The sequence below is a fragment of the Marmota monax genome, unplaced genomic scaffold (assembly GCF_021218885.2).
Source record: "Marmota monax isolate L192 unplaced genomic scaffold, Marmota_monax_Labrador192_F-V1.1 WCK01_AAM20220418_F8-fsc00165, whole genome shotgun sequence".
Lineage (NCBI taxonomy): Eukaryota > Metazoa > Chordata > Mammalia > Rodentia > Sciuridae > Marmota > Marmota monax.
The window spans coordinates 1,811,379-1,838,630 of NW_026693851.1; the positions used below are offsets into that span (position 1 = coordinate 1,811,379).

A 27,252-nucleotide genomic window follows, 5' to 3' on the forward strand; every position below is an offset into this window, starting at 1 on the left:
TTTCGCATATCATTTTATAACATTATATGAGAAAAAAATTCAAAACAATTCTTTACCACTTTCCTGGTACATTTTCATAAAATTATTTTAAATTTGCCCTATTATTTTTTTCAATTAAAAGAAATTCTTAAAATACTCCTGTTTTAATATTGATAATTCAGTCTCTTTATATATACATATGTGTGTGTGTGTGTGTGTATATATATATATATATATATATATATATATATATATGTCACATTTTGAATTGGCACCATTTTTTAAATCTTATAATAATCAGAACACTTTAAATATATCATTTTCTAGGTAGTGACAATTCATTTTATTTCTCCACAAAAGAAGCATTAATCCCTATTAGTTCAAGTGTGCTGACATATTTAAGGCCTCTTTCCCTTCATTTAACTGTTGCATCTAGCTGGAGCAAGAATGATGGCAAAGATCTTGACCTTGGAACACTGGTTGGATCAAAGGATTCAAGTGGATGATTGAAGTTGTGGCTGGATTTAAGTGGGGGCCAAACAACGTGGGGATAAATGCTGCAGGGGGCAGGGGCTGAAGTGCTATGTGAGATGGGTGAAAGGGGGCAGCTGTGACTAAATGCAGGGGGTGACCTGCTAAGAAAGTGGGGTGTGGGGGGATAATGGTTGGAGCCAGAGTTGAGAATGAGATAGGAGTAAAGTGTGGCTGTGAAAGAGGATGCAGATGAGCTATAGGGAGGTGACCGCTGTGGGAACTTATGGACGCAGAAACAGCGAAATGCTGGAGGAACGTGTGGTGGATGGTGGTGATGGAAGCGTGCTGGTGGACTGGAACCGTCTGTACAGCCGAGGCCGGAGAGAAGGCATTGGGCCCAGGAGCAGGCAAAACTCGAAGATGCTTTGACAGGAGCTGTTTCTGCATATGCTGCTGGGCTTGCAGCTGTAGAAGCTTATATTTATCTATTTCATCAGGAGAAAATGTAATGGGCTGTTGAATTAAAGGGGGAGAGAGAGATTTATGACACTCTTCTAATTCATCTTCCAATCTGTCATGTTTCTGCATAGTTCTGTCATAGTAAGTGTTTATGTTCCCCTCTACATGATTCATATGCATGCTTACATCCTGTACGTCTAGATTTATTTGGTCCTCTTTGGTCTCCATTGAATCAGTTATACCAGTATATCTACTAGACAGAAAAGCACCAGGGAAATCATTTGGTACTGGGTCACAGTTTGGAATAAAAGGTTGGACTTCACTAATTAAAGAGTGTGATTGTTCTTTTGTTGTGGGGTTCTTCTTTCTGTTTGGTGACTGAGAATCTGCTACCACATGAATTATACCTCGAGTTAGATGGTTATCACAATCAGTGTCTTCGAAAACAGTAAAATCATTTGTCTGTGAACCTTTGACTTTGTCTTTCTCGCTAGTCCTTTGTACTGCATTGCCTTCTTCATTTCTTCTTTTTCTTGTGTATTGTCTTTTTTCAGACAAAGGCGATATCGGTCTGTTACTGCCGGGTGACACGAGTTGAATTGTGCACTGGATTTCTGAATGAGCCTGTGATTCATTTTTATAGCTGTTTGAAGAAACTTCAAAGTTTGTTGATTGTTCCTGAAACCTCTTGGTCTGTACTCTTTCTAAAAGGCTTTTGGCTGTCAGGGGGCTCCTTTCTCCTTCTCTAATGTTCAACTCTGTGGTTTCTGAAGGGCCACTGGAACAGTTTCTTAGAAGGCAGCTGACAGTCCCCGAGTTACACTGGCCACGCTTCACTTTTCCCAGACCACAAATGTGAGGGCTGTCCAAAGACTCTTGACTCCTCTTGTTTTTATTTAAACAACAAATTCTCTCTCTTGAGTAAGATCCAAGTCTATTGTGCTGAAGTCCCTGGCAATTAGTTGGGTTTTCACTGTCTTCAGCACAGGAAACCTGTGAGCCAGACTCACAATGAATGATTCTCGTGGATTTTGGCCCTGAAAATTGTTGATTTTTACCCCATTTATACCTTTCTCGGCAGTGACAATGTCTATGCTTGGAGTATTTTTTATTCTTAAATGACTCCCACAATTTACAGTTCCTGTCTCTCTGTGTTTCTGACTGTAGGCAGTTGCTCTTTGTTACTTCACCAGACCAGTAGAGGCAATTGTGCCTTTTGTGTTTCTGTTTGTGCCTTTCAACTGAGCTGTCTTCTCTTTTACAAAAGTAGAGCAAATTACTACTGCTGTTACCATTGGGCCCATGACTTGAACAAATGCTTCTCAAACTGGGCATGCTGCTAAGGGATGTGTCCAAAGGGCTAGAATGTCCACTCAGAGATGACTTTGGAGGACATCTCTTATAACTTTGGTTTCCACATCCAGGAGCACTGCTGGCTGTATTGATACTGTTGCTATTCAAAATTACACTGACATCCTTCCCATAGTCACTGTGACCCCCTACTATATAAGGACTAGAATTCCAGGTGAATTGGTTTTCATTTTCAAATTCTGAATGAGGATCACAGTGAATCAGTTTATGCTTTTTGGTCCTAGAGATGTGAGGCAGACAGGATAGACCCTCATTTGCATCATTAAGAACTACTCTTCCACAGCTTTGCCAATGGGTCCTTGAAGATTCCTCGAGTTCATTATCACTGTTATTATTATTGTTGTTGTTTCCTACACAGTCCTTTAGAGGTGTATCCAGGTAAGCAGGCACTTCAGGACTTTTCAATTTCAAATTACTTGCACTAAGATTATGATCACTGTTATTTGGCTCAGAATCATCATAGCCCAAATTATATTTTCTCTGGAAATTTTCCCAATCTGGATTAGCTCTCATCATCTTTGGTTTCAGAGACTGATTCTCTTCTAGGATCAATTTTTGTTGGTCTTTGATTAAACCTGAGACGTGGCTCTCTATTTTTGTCTTCATTTCCAAGGACTCCTTGCCCAGTTTTGTTTTTAAATCCTCTGGATTATGGCCATCTTTCATGTTCCGAGAGAGTTTAAAATCAAAATATAATGGGTTGCAACCGTAAGAGATACAGGGCTCTGTTTTTGTAAAGAGCAGAAGTTCCACAGGCCACTGGAGAGTGGTGTGGCCATCTTTGCTTTGCACATGGAGAAAAGGCAGTGGTTTGGATGTCATATCATGGGGATACCCCTCTTTCAGAAGTCTTTGCATATCTTTGCTAACTCTTTCTGTTTCTTCTGAAGATTTGTCTAGGTTCTGCATTCTGGAATTGGGATTCAAACACAGTGTACTCTTTTGTTCACTTGACTCTGGTGATGAAAACTTATCCAGACATTTGAATACCTTGGCATCACTGTGCTTGTACATGTTTGGTGGGTTGGAGGAAGCATGTGCTTGGCAGGGGTAATTAATGCAGTTTCCAGAAGTATTCTTCAATGTATTTCTAGTTCCTTTCTCTTTACTGGAAGGAGGAAAATCTACATCTGAAAGACTGAAGTTAGATTTAGAGAAAGAAGCCTGAATGCCAATTGAATTTTCTATTGTCTCATCAATGGAGTCATTTTTCTCTTGCAAAATTTTAGAGCTCAGGGAGAAGGTGTTGTGTAAAACACTCTCCAGATGGCTTGGTGAGATGTGTGCTTCTTTTTCTTTAGAGGGGTGTGTATCCTCTTTTGCAAGCCTAAAGCACTTGCATTTCTCCACTGTTTGTTTTGGTTTAGTGGTGGGTGACTTGTTACTATCATGGCTTTCTTCTGTGTTCTCACTGAAAACTGATGCGGAAGATTCTAATTTTAGATGCACTTTTTTTGAAAAAGAAAATGATACTCCTGTCCTGTGATTTGTATTGCTGAGATCTGATGATGTCTGTGGTATCCGATTTCCAAACAAACAAAGTCTGTCCGGTTGTAATTGGTGTCGACTTGGTATGGGAAACCGCTGTTTATCAGAGGTACTTCTGGGGAGATTCTTTCCCTTTAGGAGAAGTGTACTCTTCATGCATGATACTTTTCTCCCATTCTTAACTGGGAAAATTCCCTGCTGGAGTTGCTTTTCTATGGCCATCCTGGGGGCTTTGAATGCTGGTCCACTTCCAGAAACACTGTAAATACAATAAATATTTAAATGATTAAGACATTAGATTTGGAATTGTAGCCATATGTGAACATTTCATGGTGTTTCTATGATGAATGATTCCACCACTTATGAGCTAACTACATCTAACCATTTATCATGCTTGTACAAGTCAGTATAAGAGTTCTATAGGGGCTATTTCTAAATTGTTTTATTTAAGTGTAGTATTTTAAAATTAGTAAAAGGCAATAGCAAGTGAATATTTTATACTAGCACTGCAAAAGAAAATAAAGTGTTGTGTTTCCAACATACTATATATCTTCTAGAATTGACTGACTCTTTGGAACACAGATTTAACATATTTCATAAGAATTTTCCAATCAATGTATTCACATTAAGAAATTAAATAGGATTGAGACAACTTTGAAAGTATAAAAATAGTTCTTGGGCTGGGGTTGTAGCTCAGTGGTAGAGCGCTTGCCTAGCATGTGTGAGGCACTCGATTCGATCCTCAACACCACATAAAAATAAATTTAAAGAAAGGTATTGTGTTCATCTACAACTTAAAAAAATTTTCTTATATTTGCTTTATATATAAGTTCTAGCCTTTTGTTATAGTTCTAAAATTGCCTTGTGCTTATTTAATTTCAAAACAAGGTAGTTAGTTCTTTCTTTATGACTTATCACTTCTTTTACTGATCAAAATAAAGACATAAGAAAGTAATGGGTATTTACAAGTTGTCTCGATATTAACAATGATTTTGAAATATTTGTTTTGCTTCTAACTGACCAATACATTTTTTTATCATCTGCGCATGTATATGATTTATCTTATAAAGGTTTTAAAAGATTATGCGTTCTACTGAACTTCATTAGTAATTCGAAGAGAAAAACAGAAATGCCAATATGTTAGATTAAAATGATTTATCCCTTTAATGTTCTACTTATAAACATTCAGCTACAAGAAAGGCTTTATGGGGGTAGGGGGAGTTGTGAATCACATCATTTAACTCATTGTTTACTTTGATGTGAGTTTCTTTTCCTTTATCTTTTTTCACTCGCTTGGAAATGTTACTGGAGATTGTGGTGTGCTCTTTGCTCTTGGGCTTTTGCCTAATCTCAGGCAACATGCAAGAAGACTTAGTGGAAAATACAGAAAACTTTATTAAAAGGGAAAGGAGAAGGGAAAAAGGGCAATCTCATGGAAGAAAGTGGATCCTCCCAGATAGGAAAGTGATGTGCACACCTTTGTTTCCCAGTTCTGTTTGGGGTCCTAAAGAAGTTTCTAGAGAGTCCAGCCTAAGTACCATGTTTTGACTGAGAGTAGGATTCCATCATAGATATTTTTTGTTTTGTTTTAATCACTTTTTAAAGTCCCTAATGCACATGATCTTACCATACATATCTGAATGGGAAACCCATGGGGGTAAGGAGGATTTTACCATTATAATGACATGCTGAAGACTGAAAGGCAACTGCGGATCACCTTAGCCTGCTCTGACAGGGGTTCTAATTGGAACTCGCTTTTCTACAGATTCTATAGTCAGTTATCTCTGCTTTTAATTATCTTGTTTTTCTGAGTCCTGGAGTCTTTGATCTGCATAAAAATCATAAAACTACCCCCCTTCCATGTGTTCTCATGGGTAGGCTGGCCCTCACAATAGCTCTCCAGGTTATTTGCTAAGGATTGTAACATATCCTATTGACTTAGCCAGAGTGGCCCTAGGTAAATTGCTTTTTATTTAAAAAAGCATATGGGCTGGGGCTGTGGCTCACCGTAGATCACTCGCCTAGAACATGTGAGGCCCTGGGTTCGATCCTCAGCACCATGTGTAAATAAAGGTATTGTGTACAGCTACAACTAAAAGTAAAATAAATGTTAAAAAAAAAGCATGTAATGTGGGGGATGGCAACACATTATCCTCTTGACTTCTTATTCCTACTGCTCATGTCTAATTGCTACCTGTCAGAAACACCTATGGTTGTTTTTATCTATTTTGGATTTTTATTACATTTTTATCTAGTTATTTGTTTCTAGAATATAAAGAATTAAAATAGCATGCAACACTTATGTTATTATGATACTACATTAGAGAAGTGTGGAGTCCTTCTCTGCAAAATTCTTTGTTGTTGGCTTCACCTATGACTATTTGGTCAATCAGTATAGACATGTATAGTCACATTCCTTTTGTCTACTAAATTTTATGTACTTTGCTTCATTGTCTTTATATGTTAATATTAAATGCATTTTAATTAGCCATTAATTTTATAATGTATCAGTTATTCATTAGTATGATTTTATAATTTTTATTTTTTATTTGTTTAAAATATATTTATTGTAGTTGCTTAACATATGATATATATTCTTCACGTTTTTTAGTAATAGCTGCATGTTGATTTCTTTGGTTAGTTTTTACTATTATTCCTTTATTACTTTCAGTTTAACTTCGTACTGTGGTGTCTCTGGATATTGTTTTATTCTTGTCCTTATTTCTTGTACTGGAGATTTTGGTAAAATTATTGACTTTCCTGAATATATCCTTTAGGTCTTATGTTTTATTTTGATATTTTTCTGCCTTAGTCTTTTGCTCTCGTTCAGGGAGAATTTCTCATATTTAATTTTAATTTAACTGACTCTGTTTCTTAAAATATTACAATCTGCTGTTATTGTGTCCATATGAATTTTAACTTACAAGCAACAATTTTAGTCATCATTTAGTTTTCAATGATTCCAGACTTTGTCTCTTCTCATGAATTAATGACTATAGCTTTAGAGTCAAATTGTTCCCCTGAATCTTGTAGAAAATTAAATTTAGAAATTTTCTATGACTGAATTCTGTTCCTTATAGCAACTGTCTCACAATGAAAACTATCTTCTTACTCATTACAATATTCTCCTTTTGTTGAATCTCTTCATGATCTTTAGAAAGGTGATTTTAGGCATACCTCATATGGAGAATTTGGAGGAACATTCTAAGACACTGTATGGGGTACTGAATATCTTTTCCAGCATGAAGAAAAGTGGAAAACTCAGAGTTTTACTGTAGTGTTGCTGATATTTTAAAATACCTGTAGCCTGGGGACAGAAGTGAAGTGAACGAAGGATAAGCAGCTAGTGTAGGTAGATGATGGGGTCAGATTGGGAAGATGGGGAATGGTTCCAAAGGAAAAGAAATAAAATGCTAACACCTTCAGGACACTTTCCCTCTTCCTCACCTGTTGCCACGGTTACCTGCCTCCAGGGAACTGTTCCTCTCAACTAGGAATTGTTAATGAAGTACCTCCTGGGTGGTTCCCTTCCTGCCAAAAGGGCTGGAAGGGGCACTTGTGGAAGGCTTCTTTACCAGCTTTTGGTCACATAAACAAGATAAGGGAAAGAGGGGACATGAGAGAAAGGATGAAAGGGACAGGACCCCCCACACACACACCCCAGATGCCAGCTCTGGATCCCCTTCTTTCCCCTGAGGAGAAGTCTGTCTCTGTCCTGTCCTTTAAATAAAACTTCTTTTCTCTGCTTGCCTTGGTGTTTCTCAGGTGTTCAGACTTCCACACCATGAAATGGGACTCAGATCAGATTGGATTCTCAACACTAGTATCAGAAGCATAAGGTTCAGAAATAGCTGCAGTCCTGAACTTTGTCTTGGTCCCACAGACTCTTTTCCATATTTTTCAGCCACACTTTGGTGTAAGAATTATGCTTCTGAATTAAGAAGTCACTTCCTCCAGGAATTTAGGGCAATGTGATGTTATTGGTACTCTACTGGGCAGAAATGAGATCACAATATGTGCATTGTCATTTTTCTTTCTGAGATTCCATTATGATACAGATATTTCACTGCTTCTATTTTATACTGTAAATACATACTTTGCTTAATAATATTTTTTTTTATTATCCTGGCAATGTTTTGTGCATCTTCTTGCTTTGATATATGTTAATCTAAATATTCTTTCCTGATGGCTGTTTTATTTTACTATTTATCTCTCTAAAGTGCAAGCTTCTTCCTCTTACATGCTTTTAAAAATTTTAAACCTCTTTATTTTATTTTATTTTTTTGTTATGCTTTGCTCTTAGATTCTGGTCCTTAATTTTTGTTTTCATTTAAGAATCCAATTTGCATATATGATTATAGATTTTTGACAAATTTTCATGTTTTATCCTCACTGTTAATCTATTACAATCTATTATAATCTCATTTTCATGCTTTAATTTTTTTTGATTTGTTGATTTATAAACTTTAATTTTCTTTATTGTAAATCAAATTTATTTTTATTATTTTGGAAAATCCTAATTTTCTACCCTCATGGTAGAAATTTTAAATTCTGTTATTCTAATACAAGTTTATATATTGTAATATTATTAAAGCTTTAACTTTTTTTCAGTTTTATTGAAGTATAATTAAGAAATAAAAATTGTATTTATTTCAGGTGTATGACACAATGATTTGATATATGTATCCATTGTTAAATTATTACCACAATGAAATTAATTGACATCTATTATCATGTACAATTACAGTGGTATAGATGTAGGGGAGTTAGGACACTTAGGATCCACTATTCTGGCAAATTTCAAGTAAACAATATAGTATTATTAACTATAGTCACCAGTCTCCACATTATATCCTTAGAAATTATATCTGAAAACTTGTGTGCTTTAACTAAGACCTCCCCATTTCCCTTATTCTCTAGCATCTGGCAACCATGCTCTGTAAAGCTTTAATTTTTGAAGTTATTTCCTCATTATTTATTTCATTCTCTTCTTTAAAGCTTCTTTGGTTTTTCTTTGTGTTTTTAACCTAATTATTTTTATTCATAATAGCTAGTCAGAAAGCAACTATAGAGGTAATCCTTTAAATCTTATTAATGGATTATCCATTCTAATAATTCCCTCAAAATTCTAATACTAAGCACATTAAATAAATGTACAATTTAGTTCTCTTCTGTACAAAAAGAATTATTTTCAAACAGGAAATAAAAATTATTAAAACAACATGATTTCTTTAAGGGTATTATTTTCTAATGTCCCATGTTATTCAGCGCTTATAAAAGGACCTTCATAGTCTCAGAATCATCAGTACAAAAATTTGTAAATGTTGCAAGAATCTCCATATCAAGGTATACTCTTCCTAGGCTTAAACACCTATTACAAATTTAGACACAAAGAGTGAATATCTACTTTTCTATATAATGTCTAGTCTTGCTGAGGCTCCTGGTTGAATGAAACTATCAACAGAAGTTGATTGCCCTATATACAACCCATTACCAGTTTTCCACCACCATTTACCATCAATCTGATCCAAATATTTTTACTCTGGCTAAGTTTGCCTTTCTTCCCCAAGGCATCATACAAGAAGTTTGTTATCTGGATCATCCTACTCAGAAGCCCTCATTATGAGGATAAAGGACAAAGAAGAGTAGACTAGGAGAAGGGCAATATAAATTATATTTTTCTTGTTTTTTTCATTTTTAATTTGATTTGTTAATTAAGTTACCAAAAAGGAAATATTTAATAATTTTACTAAGGGATTTCCCTGAGGTCATGAAATTGTTTAAGATAGAGTAATTGGCTAGAGGGCAGGTAATAAATAATATCAAACAAGAAATAATTTTCCTGGTTTCAAGTCCTGTGTGTAGAAATTTCATCTTTTTCCTAAGAGTATGAACACCTTGCCACATACAGAGCCTGCCAAGTCTACAGAGGATACCAACCCACATGTGTTTAAGCTTGTGTTTGTAGTAAATGAGGTTTCCAGAAGGACATCTGAAACTTAATAGAGTGAATGTTTTAATTTGGAGTACCTTAATGGGTAGCTCAGGCAAAGTTAGAAATTCAAATAATACATGATTATTATTATCATCAACATCAACCATCAACTTCCTCATCCCATTCCCATCACCATTATCATCCTCAGGGCTCTTTTGAGCCTTTAAATATCCCAAAGCAAACTACAAGTGTGAGTAGAAAGGTACAAGTGAGACATCTTCCATAGTAGCAAAACAACTAAAATTATGTTTGTTAAGGTTACTCATATTTATAGTACAGCCAGGCAAATCTGGCCTAACCTAAGAGGATCTATGCTAAGGATGTTTTTCTATGATGGGATTTGCCCCATTTTTCATGATCCGACCTATTGCATCTCATTATTAATCATGTAGCAATTGGCATCTGCTCAGGATTTTTTCCTGTATCCTACCATTACCTACCAACAAGCATGTGACTCGTTCTTCTAAGTCCTATTTTCACGAAGACAATCTGATACCTTATGTTTAATATCATGAATAACATGTTGTAAGTTCCTTGTATTGGCTGGTAAAAAATTCCAGCACCAAATGTGTTTTTTGTCTCTATGATTGTTTGGGACCTTAGTGCTTCATTTTTGTATTAACCTCACTTCTGGATACATATTGTGCTTTTATTTTTTTCCTTTATACTAAATTTCTCATTTATTTTTAATCTGATTATATATTATGTTTCTCATAAAGTTAATTGAATTACTCTAAGAGTTATAAATATATGAATATATGTAAGTTGAATATTATTTCCACTCATAGTTGAGCCTAAAAAAATAAATATTGCCTTAGAATCACACTTCAAGTCTAAAATTTTACGGTATTATAATTAAGCCACTCACTCCTATTATTGTATATTGTTTTCCTTTTAAACAACAGGGGTTTAAATTCTGGCACAGAGCTATAAATTTCACAATTCACTAGGCTGCTGTCAACTGTATTAATTAGCTACATTAGTGTTATACATTATGATTCATATGAACACAAATCACAATTTACTAATTTAATTGAATTCCAGGTAACAACTTTGAAGTATTCAGTGGTTCCAAGCTTTTATAAAATGGCTATTTCTCAGCTACAAGAATGTATTAGTGTAATGCTTGTTATAATTATCAATTTAAATGCCACTGTGTGGTAAATTTAACTGCATTAATTACATCTTGTTTGTCAGCCAATAACAGTGTCATTTATTCTAGATTTAGGTGTATACAGGGGAATGTACAGAAGATATATCCCCCCCCCAAAAAAGATGCATTGTTATTTATGGATTTTAAATTATTATTAAAAAAACCCTGCATTACTGAGGAACAACATTAACTCATTTGAATCAACTTGATAAAATAAATACTAGTATATTGGAATCATTCTGGGATCATTTCATTTAAGGGTACATTAAATTAACATTGGGAAAGAAAAAAATCAGATCATAAAAGTAATTAATTTACAAGCCTTTAACTACTGGAAATATTGGCCCTCAGACATAACTGTTGAACCAAGTAGATTTTAGTTAGAGTGAACTAGATTTTTCATTGGAATTTTCCCAGAGGCAGAAGGGAACTCTGACACATCTTAGATCCTTCTAATTCTCACCATTCAGACTGCTGCCTTAACTCAGCCAGCTGATGAAGTCGTTTAAGTGCTTTTTCTTGTTTCTTCTCATCTTTCCATGACTTGGAAGCCACATTTCGAGCAAATTCCCGCTGCTTTAGTTCTTTCAGTCTCTGTAGAAAAAGAAGAAAAACAGAAAGGATACCATAAATAAGTAATATATTATTTTCAATCCACCAGGCTCCTTATTAACCCTTGTCCTGAGTGCAGAGATAAAAGGTAAAAGATAAAATAGTAGATAAATGTAGATGTCAACTAGCTTATTTTTCAAAGCTTGTCAGACTCACTAAAGAAATGTGCTGCTAGCTGGACCCCAGTCCTTGCTGAGATCATCCTGGCTACACAACTACAACCATCAGTATGTCTGTGAAAACACAAATGAGACAAACGTGAGATATACCAAGGGATATGAAGGAGGAGATTATAGGATGTGCTTTCCTCCACTCACCTGTAAAGATACTCATTAAATTCAATGGGTGGAAAAATCTTTCCATCAGTTGTTTCTGTTACCACGAAATGTTTAACTCAAAGCTCTAAATGTAATTTTAATTCACTTTTTAGGTGAAGATATGTATCAAATGCAGACTTCTATATTGTATCCAGAATGAGCAAAACTGGGTCAAGGATTTAAAGCTCCAGGATAGAGAATTTGCCTTGCTTTATTTAAATTAACCTACACTTCTTTTAATTAATCTTTTCTCTAAAACAATTGAGTTATGTGCAGAATGGATGCTGCCCATTACCTGTTTGGATTTCAACTTTAGAACCTGCCACTAAGCATGCTTAATGATATTGAATCAATTGAGAAATAGCTACAATCAAATAAGCATCTTTACATTTGAGGCTTAATCCTGAATTGGGAGTACATTTGAAGATTAATGTCTCTTAACACATGCAATGTGATTTTAAACAGTCTAAAATTTGTATCTGTTTAATCTGCTTTTAGTTCCCAAGTCAGGTTTAAAGGATGTTCCCTGGATATGGAAAAAACAACAAAGCTATCAATACCACTGGAGCAGACTCTTTTCTACAGCTAGAGCAAGGACCAAAATCTGCAATGCCCATTAGCTTTATTCTTGAAAGGGAACAAGTTCCACCTATTTACTGGAGTAGAGGCTTGTCTTATGAGCAAAGAAAGGCCTTTCAGAAATTGTCCTACACAATTTAGAAGCACCCATAAAATACAGTTTAGCTGTGTCAAAGAGAGAAGAGGGCTATTTTGAAGAACAGGAAAGGGTCATATATTTTTTCTTTTGGTTATTAATAAACACAAAATACTCTATATTTATTTGTTTGGTATTACCAGAATATTCAACTTGCTTAATCTAGGAGAGGAAATTGATCCATTGGTTCATGTAATTATTGGAATCTTGTTTGAAACTTTGGGGAACACCCATTTTGTTCATTAGCTTTCAGATTTCAGGACTACTTCTATATTTTAGCTATGGAAATGACTATGTATTTGGTTTCATTCACCCAGCAACAAATGCCGTTTGTAACATGTTAATTTCTACTATTATTCCTCTGGGGAACAGCAATGTGCAAATCAAATATTTTTCCCTTCCAGGGAGACAAAGAGATACTTTTTACAAGACAGTGTTGCTTCTTTTTTAAAATTTTTAAAATTTTTAAAATTTGTTCTTTTTAGTTATACATGACAGATAAGTATATTTTGACATATTAAGCATACATGGGGTATATATTATTATAATTAGGAACCCATTCTTGTGACTGTATATAATGTGGAGATTCACTAGGGTGTATTCATTAACATAGGAAAATTATGTCTGACTCATTTCACTCTTTCCTATTCCTATCCCTGCTCCCTTCCTTTTACTCCCCTTTGTCTAATCCACTGAACCTCTAACTGAACTTCTATTCTCCCTTTCCTCTTGTGTTTTAGCATCCACATATCTGAGAGAATGGTTGACCTTTGTTCTTTGGGATTGGCTTCTTTCACTTAGCCTGAGAGTCTCCAGATCCATCCATTTACCAGCAAAAGTCATAAAGTCATTTCTTTTTATGACTGAGTAACACTCCATTGTTTCTTAATAGGGGTGCACACAACATACTTCAGACGCATCCAGGAATAGTTAGTAGATTTGTTGTGTTGAAGGAACAGTCCAAGTTAAAATGTTGAAGGAACACAGAAACTGGAAGAGAGACTGGAACTAAAGACATCTGTTCAGATTTGCACTTGTCACTGCTCAGGTTTGCATATAGAAAACGCTCACATTCTGCCTTGAGTTTTCAGCATAGTGATCATTGCATGTGGGTGAAGAAAGTACTCCAGGTCAGAAAAATAGCCACCTAAAAAAGTTAAAGGAAGAAGTTCTGGCATCCATATAAGGCCAAAAATCATGCTGGTTCTCACCAACAAAACTGGACAACCTCACAGAATGTTCAGTACAGAAATCAGGAAAATTTGCTTCAGTAGAGAATAATTAGCTATTATTAGCACTATTTTGAGGTAACCTAAGGAACCATAAAAAAATAGGGGAAAAAAACCAACTGATTCCAAGTAACTTAGCAGAATCACAAAAGCACTCTACGGACTTTATAGCAATTAAAAAGAAGAAGAAGAAGAAGTGAGAATACAGTGGAGAAATATCTTTACATTGATAAGGGAAAAAACTATCAAAATAAAATTCTATACCAAGTGAAATCATCTTTAAAAAAAGGTAAAATAAATAAAGGTATTTTCAAACATGAAAAAGTTGAAAGACTTCATCACCTTAGATACGCACAATAGAAAATATTAATGGATGTCATCAGGCAAGAAGAAGATAAAACAAATGTATGTAGACACTAAAGGATGAACAGCAGAAGAAATGACAACTACAGAGAAAACAACATCAGATGTATTTGTTATTTTTTCAATATATTTATATTGTTTAAGCGAAAACATGAACTATGTATTTTGAGTTTTCCAATAAATTTATAAATAAAATAAATGACAACAATAAAACCAAGCCTGGGAGGGGAGGAATGACAGTGCACTGTTGAAATAGTCTTCTGCTCTAAATGAAGACATGTGATAATAATTGAAGGTGATTGTGACAAATCATGGACATATACTATAAACCCCACAGCAACCATTTAAATGGCAAAACAAGGTATTTTAGGCAATAGGACAACAAATGAGATGAAAGGAAACCATTAAAATTCATGCCATCCAAAAGAAGGAAGAAAAATTAAAAAGGAAGCTAGAACAGAGAGGACAATTATAAAATAAATAGATAGTAACTTAAATATAAACATATCAATAACCAAATTAAATATAAAGGGCCCATTCAACCAAACCCAAAGGGAGACATAAAAAGGCAAGATCTAAACATACTGGAACACTGTTCAGCCACAAAAACATGACATCTGGTTCATGTGCCACATGGATAGAACTGGAGATTATTATGTTAACTGAAATAATCCAGGCACAGAAAAACCACTAGGACATGATTTCATTTACGCTTGAAATCTGAATAGTTGGTCTCAGGTGTTGAAGGTAGAATGGTGATTGCCAGGGAGGAGGGCAGGTGTGGTAGAATAATATTGATCAAGGAATATTAAGGCAGAGCTTGATAGAGCAAGAAGCTGTGGTGTGCTGTAGCACAGTGTGGAGAGCATAGATAACATGAGCATACTGTATGTTATAAAAAGTGGAAGAAAAGATTTTGAAAGTTTTTGCAGTAAAGAAATATGATAAATACGTGAGGAGATGGCTGCCTTTAACCTGATTTGAACATAACACAATGTATGGACATATCTAAATACATCGGGATCCCATTAATATGTATAATTTTAATGCTTCTATGTAGTGATTTAAAAGATAAGTATTTTTTGCAAAAAAAGCAAGGTTAACCCTAACTACAAATACAAACTTGAAAAACAAAGACACAAAGAGTTAAAATAAAAGAATATTAAAATATAAAGCATGCTAATATGGGTCAAATAAAAAGCTAGAGGGCCTATATTACCATACAACAGAATAGATTTTAGAGTAAAGATAGATTACCAGGAATAAGGATGATTATTTTATCATGATAATGAGGCAAATTAATCAAGATAACATAACATTGATAAATTTTTATGCTTCTAATAACAGAGCATTAAAATGTGCAAAGCAAAAATTGGTAAAATGTAAGTGATGACTCTTACTATGATTGTTGATAATCTTGTTTAAAGAGAAATAAACAATTTAGAAATAAAAACATTAAGGGTATGCAGTAGGTCTACTTTTACTGAGAACAGCTCATGGCATAGATACTTTTTTAAAAAATTGGTACTTCACAATTTAAACTTCTTTCTAAACAATAGTGGGAAAGAAAATGTTATTGCACAAAGCGGGTGGTGGAAAGTAGATATGTTTTATCATTTTACAGTCTGCATAATTACAAGACAAGGGATAGTTCATACTAGAATTGCATCTTGTATTTGTTATCCATTAATTAGAAAAGTAGAAGACAGGAAAGTAAAGAAAATTAGCCAGTATAATTTTGATACAAGGATTTTGCATATTTAAGTACATTTCTGCATCTATTAAAAGATCATATCATTCTTTTCCCTTTACCTATTTGTGTCATATATAACTTCCAATGATTTTACTGTGTTAAACTTTTCATTGACAAGAGTAATGCTGTTTAGTCATAATTTATTATTATTTACAAATATTTATGAATTTATTTGCTAATATTTGTTAAGTACTTTACCTATATGTTCATTAGTGATATTAGTCTGTATTATCTTTTCTTGTACCTTTGTTGTGTCATTCCAGTACTGTTTTGGTCAATTCAGTAATGACTATAACAGGATACCATAGGCTATGGTTTACCCAATATTTATTTCTAACAGTTATGGACTCTGGGAAGTCCAAATTCAAGGTGGCTGCCTTAATTTCCTATACATGTTATTGTTACTGATTTCTAGCTTAATACCATTATGGAAATTCAACATGCTGTGAATGCTGACATTTCTTAGATAGTTATTGATAGGTGTTCTATGATGATTCAGCATATGATATACCTTAAAAAGTATATTATGTACAGTTGATAACAAAAATACTTATTCTACATTTTTTTCACTCAATATGTATAAATATCAATTATGTCATATTGGCTATCTGTTTTGTTTAAATCTTCTATTGCTTTACATAATTGTTTGCCTAATTGTTTTATCATTACTGAGAGGAAGATATTAAATTTTGCACTTATGATTGTGTTTTGAACATAGTTCTCTTTGTTTCTGTCAAATTTTACTACATGTTTTTTCAGAGTTTTGTTATTAGATACATATTCAGGAATTAAGGATTGTTATGTTTTCTTAAATAATTAACATTGTATAAATACTAAATATCCTCATGTATAACTGATATTATTTTTTGTGGGGTGAGTCTATATGACCTGATATTTGTATGGTGCTATGTAGTTTCTATTGTTTAGTGTCAGCATGATATATCATTTTTTTTAGTTTTTTACTTTAAACCAATTGTGTCTTTAAAAATGTATTTCTTCTAAAAGTCACTTATTTGAATGTTGAGTTTTTATCCATTTTCTTTTCTTTTAACAAAAGTGTATATGGTTTGCATTCAATGTAATTATTCATTCATATTTTAAAATATTTCCTTTTTTGTTGCATGTACTCCTTTTCCTATTTTCTACTTGTCCTGAATTCTGCTCAGCAAATATTTCTAGTATGCCATTTTTTTCCTCTTAGATTGATTGCTCAGTTTTGCCTATTTATGTTACTTTCATGGTTGTGCTATAAAGCAAAATATGCATCTTTAAGGTATGACCATTTATGTTAAATAATCTAGAACATGATCCAATTAAAATGATATTGTAGTATATGTTTATTTAGTACCCTGTTACTGTTTGGATGTGAGGAGCCCTAAAAGATTCCTGTGTTGATGTGGGAATGTTCAGAGGTGAAATGGTGGGATTGTGAGAGCTGTAACTTAGTCAGTCCATTCTAGTTTGAATGCACTGACTGGGTGGTAACTGGATGCAGATGGGGAGTGGCTGGAGAATGTGGGTCACTGGAGGGATACTCTAGAAAGGTTGCTCATCCTGTGGCCCCTTCCTTTCTCTCTGCTTCCAGACCCCACCATGGATTAAGCAGCTTTCCTCCAATGGACCCTTTCCCTGTGATATGCTACCTGGGTCCAGAGCAAGGGAGTCGGCCATCTATGGACTGAGACCTCTGATGCCTTGAACCAAAATAAACTTTTTCTCCTCTAAGTTGTTCTTGGCAGGTCACAGCAATTCAAAAACTTACTAAAACATACCCTCTAACAAGTGTTTTTTTGTTTTCACAAATACTTTATTTTTGTATAAATGGTAAACACTTAATTTCTTAGTTTCTTACTTGATACATCTAGAAATCATGTTAAGCATTAATTTTAAAAGAAACTTGCTGATATATTTACCATTTCTGTGCCTTTAACACAGAAGCACTTTCTTTCAGTAGTCTTCTCCTATCCCAGAAGTAGATGGCTATTGTGTTTTACTTGGTAAAGAGGCCTTGAATGTCTGCCTTGAAGGGTTTTGTCTCAGTTTGTTTTCAGATTCATGTAGGCTTTGAGCACCTGTAACTTGGAATAGAAAAGGAGAAGGTATCTTTCTCGATGCTATTGCACCTCCAACAGTGGTAGACAGCTGCTCCTTGGCACTTCGTGAAGTTCCCTTGTGTGAGGGACATACAGTTCCATGAAGTATAAGTTGTGTGGTTTTGTGTGTGTGCGTGTGTGTGTGTATTTAACAGTGTGGATCTTCATTAGAAAACACATTCACTATTGACAGTGAATGGAGTGAAGACAACAGTATTAACCCACTTGAATCAAATTGTGAAATATGATATATCAAGAACTATGTAATGTTTTGAACAGCCAACAATAAAAAATTAAAAAAAAAATAAATAAATAAAAATAAAATAAATAAAAAAAAAAGAGATTGGACAAGCCAAGGTTGTCTTTGTACTGATGTTTTATCTCATTTGTAATCATAAACATTTTTTTCATAAAAATTTTCATTTTATCATATTTTTGTCTTTTTACTTGTACTTGGTATCATATTTTTGTCTTTTTATTTGTATGATTATCAAAGGTAAAATGAAATAACTTACATAATCAAAAGAGAAAAGATTAAAAGAGAAAAATAAATATGTCACTTCTAGAAGACTATGTCCATCATTATGGTCCTGAGATCTATTTGTTGCCTTCTCCTCTTTCCACTCAAATTAACTTAGTCCCCAGCCTGATCACAGTTTTGTTAGAGTAGGAGGTTCACCAAATGATGGAGGTGGGTTGAAAGAGAAAGAGTTTATGCCCGTAGAAGTTGAGTGAAAATTCAAAAAGAAGGAGAGGACTGCCCTTCTCTTTTAATTATTCTAAGTAGAATTCTAAGAAGAATGCCCTTGATTGATCTCTGATCTAGGTCTTGCCATTTCACATTGTTGCAATCAAAATGTGATGGGGTTCTGTTGAGTCTGCTAATGTTTTTCTTTAATGGTCTTCTCTTTAGATGAATTATTTTCTTGGCAGGGAAAAGTCTGTCTCCACTGGGAAATTAACATTGAAGAAGTTTTATACATTCTAAGAGTTGAATATATCATCCCTGCTCAATCAGGTTCTGTTGGAGATGATTGACGGAGTGCATATTATGGCCCCTTGGAGCAGGGCAGCTGAAGTTCTGGTAGGTATGCTTGTGGTAACACTGGACAATTTTCAGTTGGAAAATCAGCACAAACTAGATAAAATTCATCTTGCTTGAACTTTGCTTCCACTTCTTCAGCAGCTATGGGATATTGCTTGGTGGTGACTCTTTAGCACTATGAATACTTCTCTCCATTGTAGCCAGTTACTCTTTGTAGAATGCATCCTGCCTCTTTATCACTTGGTCTTTTCCTTCCAGCTGTTCAGCCAGGTGCTTTGCCAAAAAGTCATCCTCCTCACTGAGGTAGCCTCCCCCAAAGAAAAGTTGTAGTCAACAGCTCATTGGCAGCATCTCTCTCTTGTTTTTTCTTTTTTTTTTCTTTTTCTTCTTCTTATACATCTACATGTCAGAAGGATTCATTCTCATTTCTTCTCAACTTTTCTCAGAAACAGACTACTGTTTCCTACTCATTGCAAAACTTATACCATGAACGTGTTTTCACACCTCCCTTTAGCAGCAGATGACCTCTGCCTCCTGGAAAAAAGTATAATCCAGAGTTTAGGCAGCAGATGACATTTGTCTTAGATTCTCTTCAAGGTCTGGAATGCAGACTGAAGTCCAGTCCCTCCCACAGTGGTTAACGACCTCCTGCTCACTTTCAGGTAGAATCAAAATCATAGGAATGTGTCTGTGATTCTCCTGGTTCATCCTTAGTCTCTGTGCACTCAAGGCTCAGAGTTGGGCTTTTTCAACTCTCCTGAGCCTCCCTCCATATTATACAGCCTCTTCCTGTACTTGGTGCTGGATCCAAAGTTAAGGAAGTATTTCCTGGGTCTTTTTAAATGACCAAAATCTCTGCCTTATGCTCACGCAGAGTGCAGAATAGAAGGATTTATCTTGTTTTTGCTTCATCCTTAACCTTAGGCAAACCTCTCTGTCTGCACCACAAAGGGATCTTTTTATGTCTTCTGTTTTTCTTGCAATTCTGGTTATTAGCAGTCAGTGAAGACGATGTGGATGGACAGGTGCAGGCTCACCTTGTGATAGGGGTTCTCTCATTTTGGTCCATGATTAGTCTTTCATTTCATTAAGTTATATTGCAACTTCAGATTTCTGATGGGATTGGCAAAATTTAGTTTTTCTAGAATATCTAACTTACTCCTGTGAGGGGAGGTGACATATGTTCTGACTTTTCATGTCCTAGGTGGAACACTCAGATTATATATTTTAAGTTTCCTTCTTTTACTTTTATGCCTCTGTGAATGTCATATTTATTCTTACAATCTCCAAAAGAAAGTGCTGATATTATTTGAAATGAATTTTACAGTATTATTATTTGTGGTAGGATAATTTCTTTATGCACAATCTCTAAACCAAGCAATGTAAATGTAAGGGAGGAATCTAAATGGGTAATTCTATGGAGAAAGGCCTTCATTAATGTTGATTCCATTGATTTCTTATTCAATTAGCTCTGAGAGTTACACACACACATACACACAAAATTTATAAATGTAATTAAAAAACTAAAATCTGATAGCAAGCTAAACTGCCTATATAGTTTATCCTGCATAGTTTATAATTTGACCATTTATAAGTTGGAATATTTTGAATCTTCTTTACGTAGTAAGGGTCAATCCTCAAATAACTTGAGGGATTAAACCACATTTATCCTTCTGTGTATCAAATCAATTGAGGATTCAATAGTTTTTTAGTTATAAGGGAAATCATGCATCATCATGATACTCATTTTAAATTATACAAAACCATTTTTTATAAATTTGATCAAAGGTGACATCTGAAAAATGTTTAATTTTGATATGTTTTATGATAAAAGGAACACTTATACATTAAGTCATTGCTGGGAGCCATCCATGATCTGTGCATGAACTAAAACGATATTGAAGCCATTAGGCAGGAATGCCTGGTATCAGTAACTCCCAGCAGCAATGCTAGTGGTTTGAGAATGCCTGGTTCATGTGGTATCCTACCTAGCTCCATCACAAGATCAGCACAGCATCTGAGATCAGGTGACCCCCTGGAGCCACACAATCACTTAGAGATGGGTGTGGCTTGCCAAAATGTCAATCAACCTGTTTACTAAAAGACCCTTGCCATGCAGAAAAGCAAGTACCAAGAAAGCACTCAACCAAAGATTCCTCCCACTGAAACCTTATCACTACCTTTGATGTACTTCCCCTTAAATAAAGAATCAGGGCCATTTTTCAGTTGTTCAGTTCCAGCTCCTATCAAGACTGGAAAACCAATGAGGTGCTCTCCTTTTTATATCTAATTTCTGGCTCTGTCTTTATTTCTTACAAATTATTTCAGACTCTTCATTTCTCATGTGGCTCACACCTCCCTGGAGGGGTGCTGGCCGCTCCACACTAGGTCATAGAATTTACCATTTTCTGGTCAGAATCTGTTGACTTTGTGAATTAAATATGAGTGTGATGAGGTTCAGAAATGGTGGTAAATTTAAGGAAATTGAGAGTGAAAATAATTCTATTAAGGTTCTATCAGAGTTAAAGTATGCTGCATCAAGATGTTAGGAATACACATTTTCACTTTTATACCCCCCTTCATAAATTGATCTTGTTAGCCCCTATCTATAACCGTCTGATGACATAGAGTTATCATGATGAGACAGAGACATAGATGACACAGACTCATTGATTATGTACATCTCAATGGGTATGAAGATGGATGGAAATTAAAATGTAGGCTCATGCTTGGTTTTGATTAGAAAGCATTCTAAAATTTGTTAGTTGTGCACACTTACACACACACACAGACACACAATTGTACAGAAATGTTTTTAATCTGTTTCTAAATAATTCCTAAAGTGCAGATAATAAATACAATTTAGCAAATTACCTCAGGAATTTTAGTGTTTGCCCAAGAAAAAGAAACTATCTTTGTATAGTGCATATTTTCTTCAGTGATGATCAGGATCTGATTAATTGCCCAAATTGATATGATTCTGCCATTGCATGGTCAATTAGGAACTTGACATGGAGAGTAAAGATTCAGTTGATGTTTGTATTTAGAACCATGTCTCTATTCAGATGCTTTTCAGCAGTGACTCATTTAATAAGATGATGAGACTGTTTTCACAATCAATATGAAAAACTCCACCTGAGCTTAATTTTCAGATTAAAAATCAACAAAGCCAGCAGTATGTGATATAAAAACAATATGTGATAATCACAAAGCTAAGACAAGCTAGATTTATCATTCTTTTTCCTTGAGGCATCAGTATGTTAAAAAGAAAATCTTACAGTCTTACTAACTGCAGATTGCTAAACTAGTTTAGTGTTCAAAACCAAACACAGAGGTAAAATTTATAGTTGGTAATTTATAAACTGGGCTTCAAAAAGTGCTAGCATTAAAACTACTTGCTCGTCAGTAAGGAGTCAGAGTGAAAACCTTAGAGAAGGTAAAAGCTTGAACCTCACATAGAAGGGGAGTGAGAAGACACTGAAGCACCTGAAAATGGGGGGAACAGAAGGAAGTGGTGTAGGGGTTAAGAAAAGTATACTGAAATGAGTCTGAAGTGAGTTGTGTGTCTTGCCTAGGTCCCTCACTAGAAGACTCTGGGAAAATTATTCAATTTTCCCTAAGTTTAGTTGACACATTTGTAATCTGCTAAACTCCCAATATCTACTTGGTGGTGTTTTCAGGACTGTTGTTTGGAACACATAAATCATGTAACAAAACACCTGATACGTAGCAAGAGCTGATTAAGTATGAACTGGAATCACTTTAACATGTAAGGGATGGAAAGATTTTGTGGAGCATTTTGAAGAATAAGAAGCAAGGAGAACTTCATTTAATTGCAGGGGGTTCTATTAAGAGTATTTGGTTCATATTTTATTGAAAGAAGATTCTTTGAATGGTTTTCATTTGGACAGAGTTACAAGATATATAGGTAACTTTTTTTTTCCCCCTAAATGAGAAGACAGAAAAAGGGAACACGCTGGGTGTTTACTCAGTTTCCTGAATCTTAGATCTGAGCCTAAGAATTTAAGTTTATCATTGTCAATTTTATACAAGAATGGGTCATTCTTGGGCTGGGGTTGTAGCTCAGTGGTAGAGTACTTGCCTAGCATGTATGAGGAACTGGGTTCGATCTTTAGCACCACATACAAATAAATAAAAATAAAGGCCATTGACACTAAAAAAAAAAAATGGGACTTTCTTATCTTGAAAAAATTATAGGTTTGATGGAATCATTTATGATTTCAAGTCCAAAATCATATGGTACTTTTGAATAAAATTATAAAAATTAATTTTTTCAGATTTATCTTTGAATATTGTGATCAGGTATTAATACTATCAAAAATGGATTTTTCCCCCATCATGAAAAAACCAATATTTGTTAGGCTTAAGAAAATGTACAATCGAAATTTCAATTCTTCCTACCAAAGGGGATCAATGGAAAATCTTACATATTAAACCATTCAAAAGGTTGCATATTGAGCATTATGAAATTCAGTTTTGGCATGTGCCATAGTCCTTGTAGCATAAATGAACGTTTTCTAGTTCTGGAATGAGTTGCTTTCACTATTCATCTGCATTTCTGCATAGAAGTCTATTGAAATGCAAGGAGCAAGAAAAAAACAGCAAATCAGCATAGCAAACCAACAAACATCCCAATTTGTTTAGATTTGCATTGAAGTTATAGGATCATATTTTTCCAAGTTTAAAGAACTTGGCCAGTTCATATCTTAAACAGTGGAGAGGGTAGAAGCCTGGATATCTAGTATTTCTTTAGAAAAATAAAGGAATGTGAAGTGGAAGACTTGTCTAGACATCTAGGTCATGTCCTTGTAATTTTTTTTAAAGAAACTTAAAAAAGAAATGACAAAGCAGATATCTTCATAGTTCTGGGGAGTGGATACCTGGCATAGTTTTTTTCCCAGATCAAAAGCAATGCAATAAAGGACGGATGCAAAGGTCAAATTAAAAAAGGTAGTCTTTACGTAGCTTTTCCAACTTTTGCAATATATTTGATTCTGTCTCAGCAGCTAGTGAAATAAGGCTTATAGAGACATATTTGCTAAAATACGCTTATGAAATATTGGGAATTTAATTTTCTTCTTAGGTTCATTTTAAAAGCACAGACTAAGCAATCTTGATTTCCCTACCTGCCAGCAAGAATGCTTGGCTCATGCATTGCAAGTGGAATTCAGCTGTGAATTAATAAATGAAGAAGCAAATTGATCAGGTCAGTAAGTCTCTATGTGTCTGGAATAGCAATACTCTCAATATTATTGCTTACCAGTCCAAACATGTGTATGAACATCTGCCTGCTCCAGCAACCACTCTCCGTTCAACTTCACTGAAGCAGGACGTACATGTGAAATAAATCTACTCAAGTGCATTACTTTTCCCTTTCTTAAATAGAATAACTCCTTTCATCTCTGCACTTTCTTCCGTAGATCCCAGGGTAATTTATAGACATTAATGAAACCCAAGGCAAAAGATTAAAATTATTAGATTCATTTTAGAAATGAAGAAATGAACATAGTGAAGGTTAAATGACTTGATCTATATCAAATGAGACCAAAAAAGAAATAAAAGAACTGTGACTCTGTGACTTGAAAAAAGAATATATAATCTTCATAAGAGGAAAAAGCTAGAAGAATATATGTAGAATCCTACACATCAAAGATTTATCTAGCTAAAATATTTATCATTGTTTGGAAATTTTCTTATCAAAATAATTTGGAAGACAATTATCAATTATTCACAATAACCTATATTAGGAGAGGCTGTAACTTTGAACAGTACAATCAAGATATGTATAAGAATTTTTAAAAGTCTTCATTATTTCCCAGAAGAATATTCCATGTTGAAATGAGACTTACTTTATTTTCTGCGTTTTTGCATGTCACTACATTTTATGTGATCTGGTAGTAATACAAACGCAGACAGTGAAATGAACTAAAATATTTTTGAATAGTCTCCCACATTAAAATGTACAGTTCAAGCTACTAAACAGGATGAGTTCCCTTCCATTCCTGAATTTCATCTGAGCATATTCCCTCGGCTCCAAGGTCCAATCCTGCCACAAGCAAGGTGATCATATATAAGAAGGGACTCTAGGCTGCACACTTTATCTCAAGCTTTTTCCTCAGAAGAGCTTAGTACATTACAATGGGACCTGAAGAATTTTCCCTACTGTGCTACAGTATGAATGACTGGACTCTAAATCTGTGTGCTGATGGTTGGTCAGCAATGCTTGGACATTTAGAACATAGAGATTCCTTGTTAGGCTTTCTGAACCTTTAACTGACTGAGCCCAATATTCAAAAGAAAGAGAATCAGGCTTGAAGAAACTGCCAATTGTTAGTTTGAGCAAAGTTTCTAGATACTAGGACAACATGAAAATGTGGCTCATGTGAAAGAATTTCTTTATAACACTCATTGGACTGGAATCACCTCTGTGGTTTACGGAGGGGTACCTACTCAGGTGCTTAATGCATGTGGCCCATGCAAACCACACACTCCCTTTTCCAAAGCCAAGGATCCTCTGAGAATTTCTCAAATGGCACACGGATTAATGCTTCCAGTGCTCCACTACTTCTGAGGCATTACCCTGACCCTCCCATCCTCTAGTCATTATGGTCAGGAACCAGGTCAGCTGAGGGGCAAAAGGTGGACCTTTTCTTAGCTTTAATGTTGAATTTTATTTATTTCCTATGCCTTGGAATAGCAAACCTAAACTTGAAGTATCTACAGAGAGCATGTTTAGGTTTGAAAATATTTAGCATTTCTGGAATGAATGAATGGAAATTCAGTAATGAAAGATAATATTTTGAGTTAACCTTTGATTAGACTAATATGTAGTGATAAGGATTTAGAAAAAATAATTTGGTATTTGATTACAGTCATGGAAAATATGTTTGATGTGGGATATAAGAGGGAAATTCTATCCAAAAGAACAAAGAAAAATTCATACACTTTCCCTCATGCAGCAAAAGTTAAAAATTATCACCATTTCCTTAGAGAAGACTGGAGAATGTTTGAATATTAAATACATTTTTTTCATAGTGTAGTTTTTGTAATCCTTATAATTTAGCCTTTATAAAAGTTAGTCACTCTAAAACAAAGTGTTCAAATAAATTTTTCAAATCTCTGACTTGTGAAAAATACTTCCAAGCCTCATTTCTACCTCTAGTGCTCCCAGTCACTCATGAATAAGACCAAGGGCTTAAGGGAATCTTTTATTTATTTATTTTTTAAACATCAGGATAATTAATCATATTTCTTGTCGGAAAGTTTTAGAAAATAAATGCTTTTTGCACTAGACTTCAAGAATCTAAAAAGGAAATCTTAAGAGAATCCTATGGCAAACTCTGGCCTCTAAGAAGATTGTGTGGCTCCTGCCATGAGGCCACCTTTATCTGGCAGTTATTACCTGCTTTGCAGTCTTCATTCCCAGCTGTGTGACTCCTTCATGAACACATCCTCCCTGTTCAATTCATAAAGAGAACTTGACCTACTGCACTCTGACCCAACTCCCCAGCTGTTTCTTTCAGGGCAATTTCTTGTATTTCCAGTGTCTTGTACAACCTCATATTATATTGATTTTTAAGAGCTGTTTCAATCTCTACTTCATCCTCCCACTCTTTTAAATCCTAGTTTAAGGTCAGCGATGCCTGCAGAGAATACTGCAGGAAGAAGTACTTAATCTGAACATACCTGAAAACTAAGACTCCTTAGTCCAGGGAAAGTGCTTTTGAGATTTCCTCAACTTCCTACCTAAATGTTGTTCTGATATAGAGCGGTGTAAGAGAAAACTATTAAAATAGAGACAGGAATACAAATGAGAAATTAATAAAATTAGAGTCAAATTGAAATTGAATTTTGGATCCAGTTACTCTTAAACAATGTAGATGTGATATTTTAAACACAAAGATAGTATTGAGTTTGGACTTGGGTGTCAGAAAATTAGCTTCAGTGGCTTAATCAAATAAGGTTTATATTTATTCAAGAATATTTATTCAAGGACACCATGGTAACTGTATCTTTTCAAAGAAGTTCACCGCTCAATCTTCATCCAGCTTTGAGTTTCCTCCAGACTAGAGGCTTTACCTTCAAGGTCACAATATACCTGAGAAATGTCAGCCATCAAAACTACATTGCAGGCAGGAAGAAAGATAAAGGATTAAGGGCAAAAGCTGACTTGGATTTTTTTTTT

General features: G+C 34.7%; 1 protein-coding gene across 1 annotated transcript in view; it reads right to left on the reverse strand.

The window, feature by feature from the left end:
- Positions 1-411: 411 nt before the first annotated feature.
- Znf804b (zinc finger protein 804B) overlaps positions 412-27,252 on the reverse strand; it is a 95,254-nt gene continuing 68,413 nt past the window's right edge. Inside the window, exons 3-4 of the mRNA XM_058585021.1 lie at positions 11,383-11,513; positions 412-4,030 (exon numbers count right to left, since the gene is read on the reverse strand). Of these exons, the coding sequence (XP_058441004.1) occupies positions 412-4,030; positions 11,383-11,513 (3,750 nt within the window). The remainder of the gene's footprint in view (positions 4,031-11,382; positions 11,514-27,252) is intronic.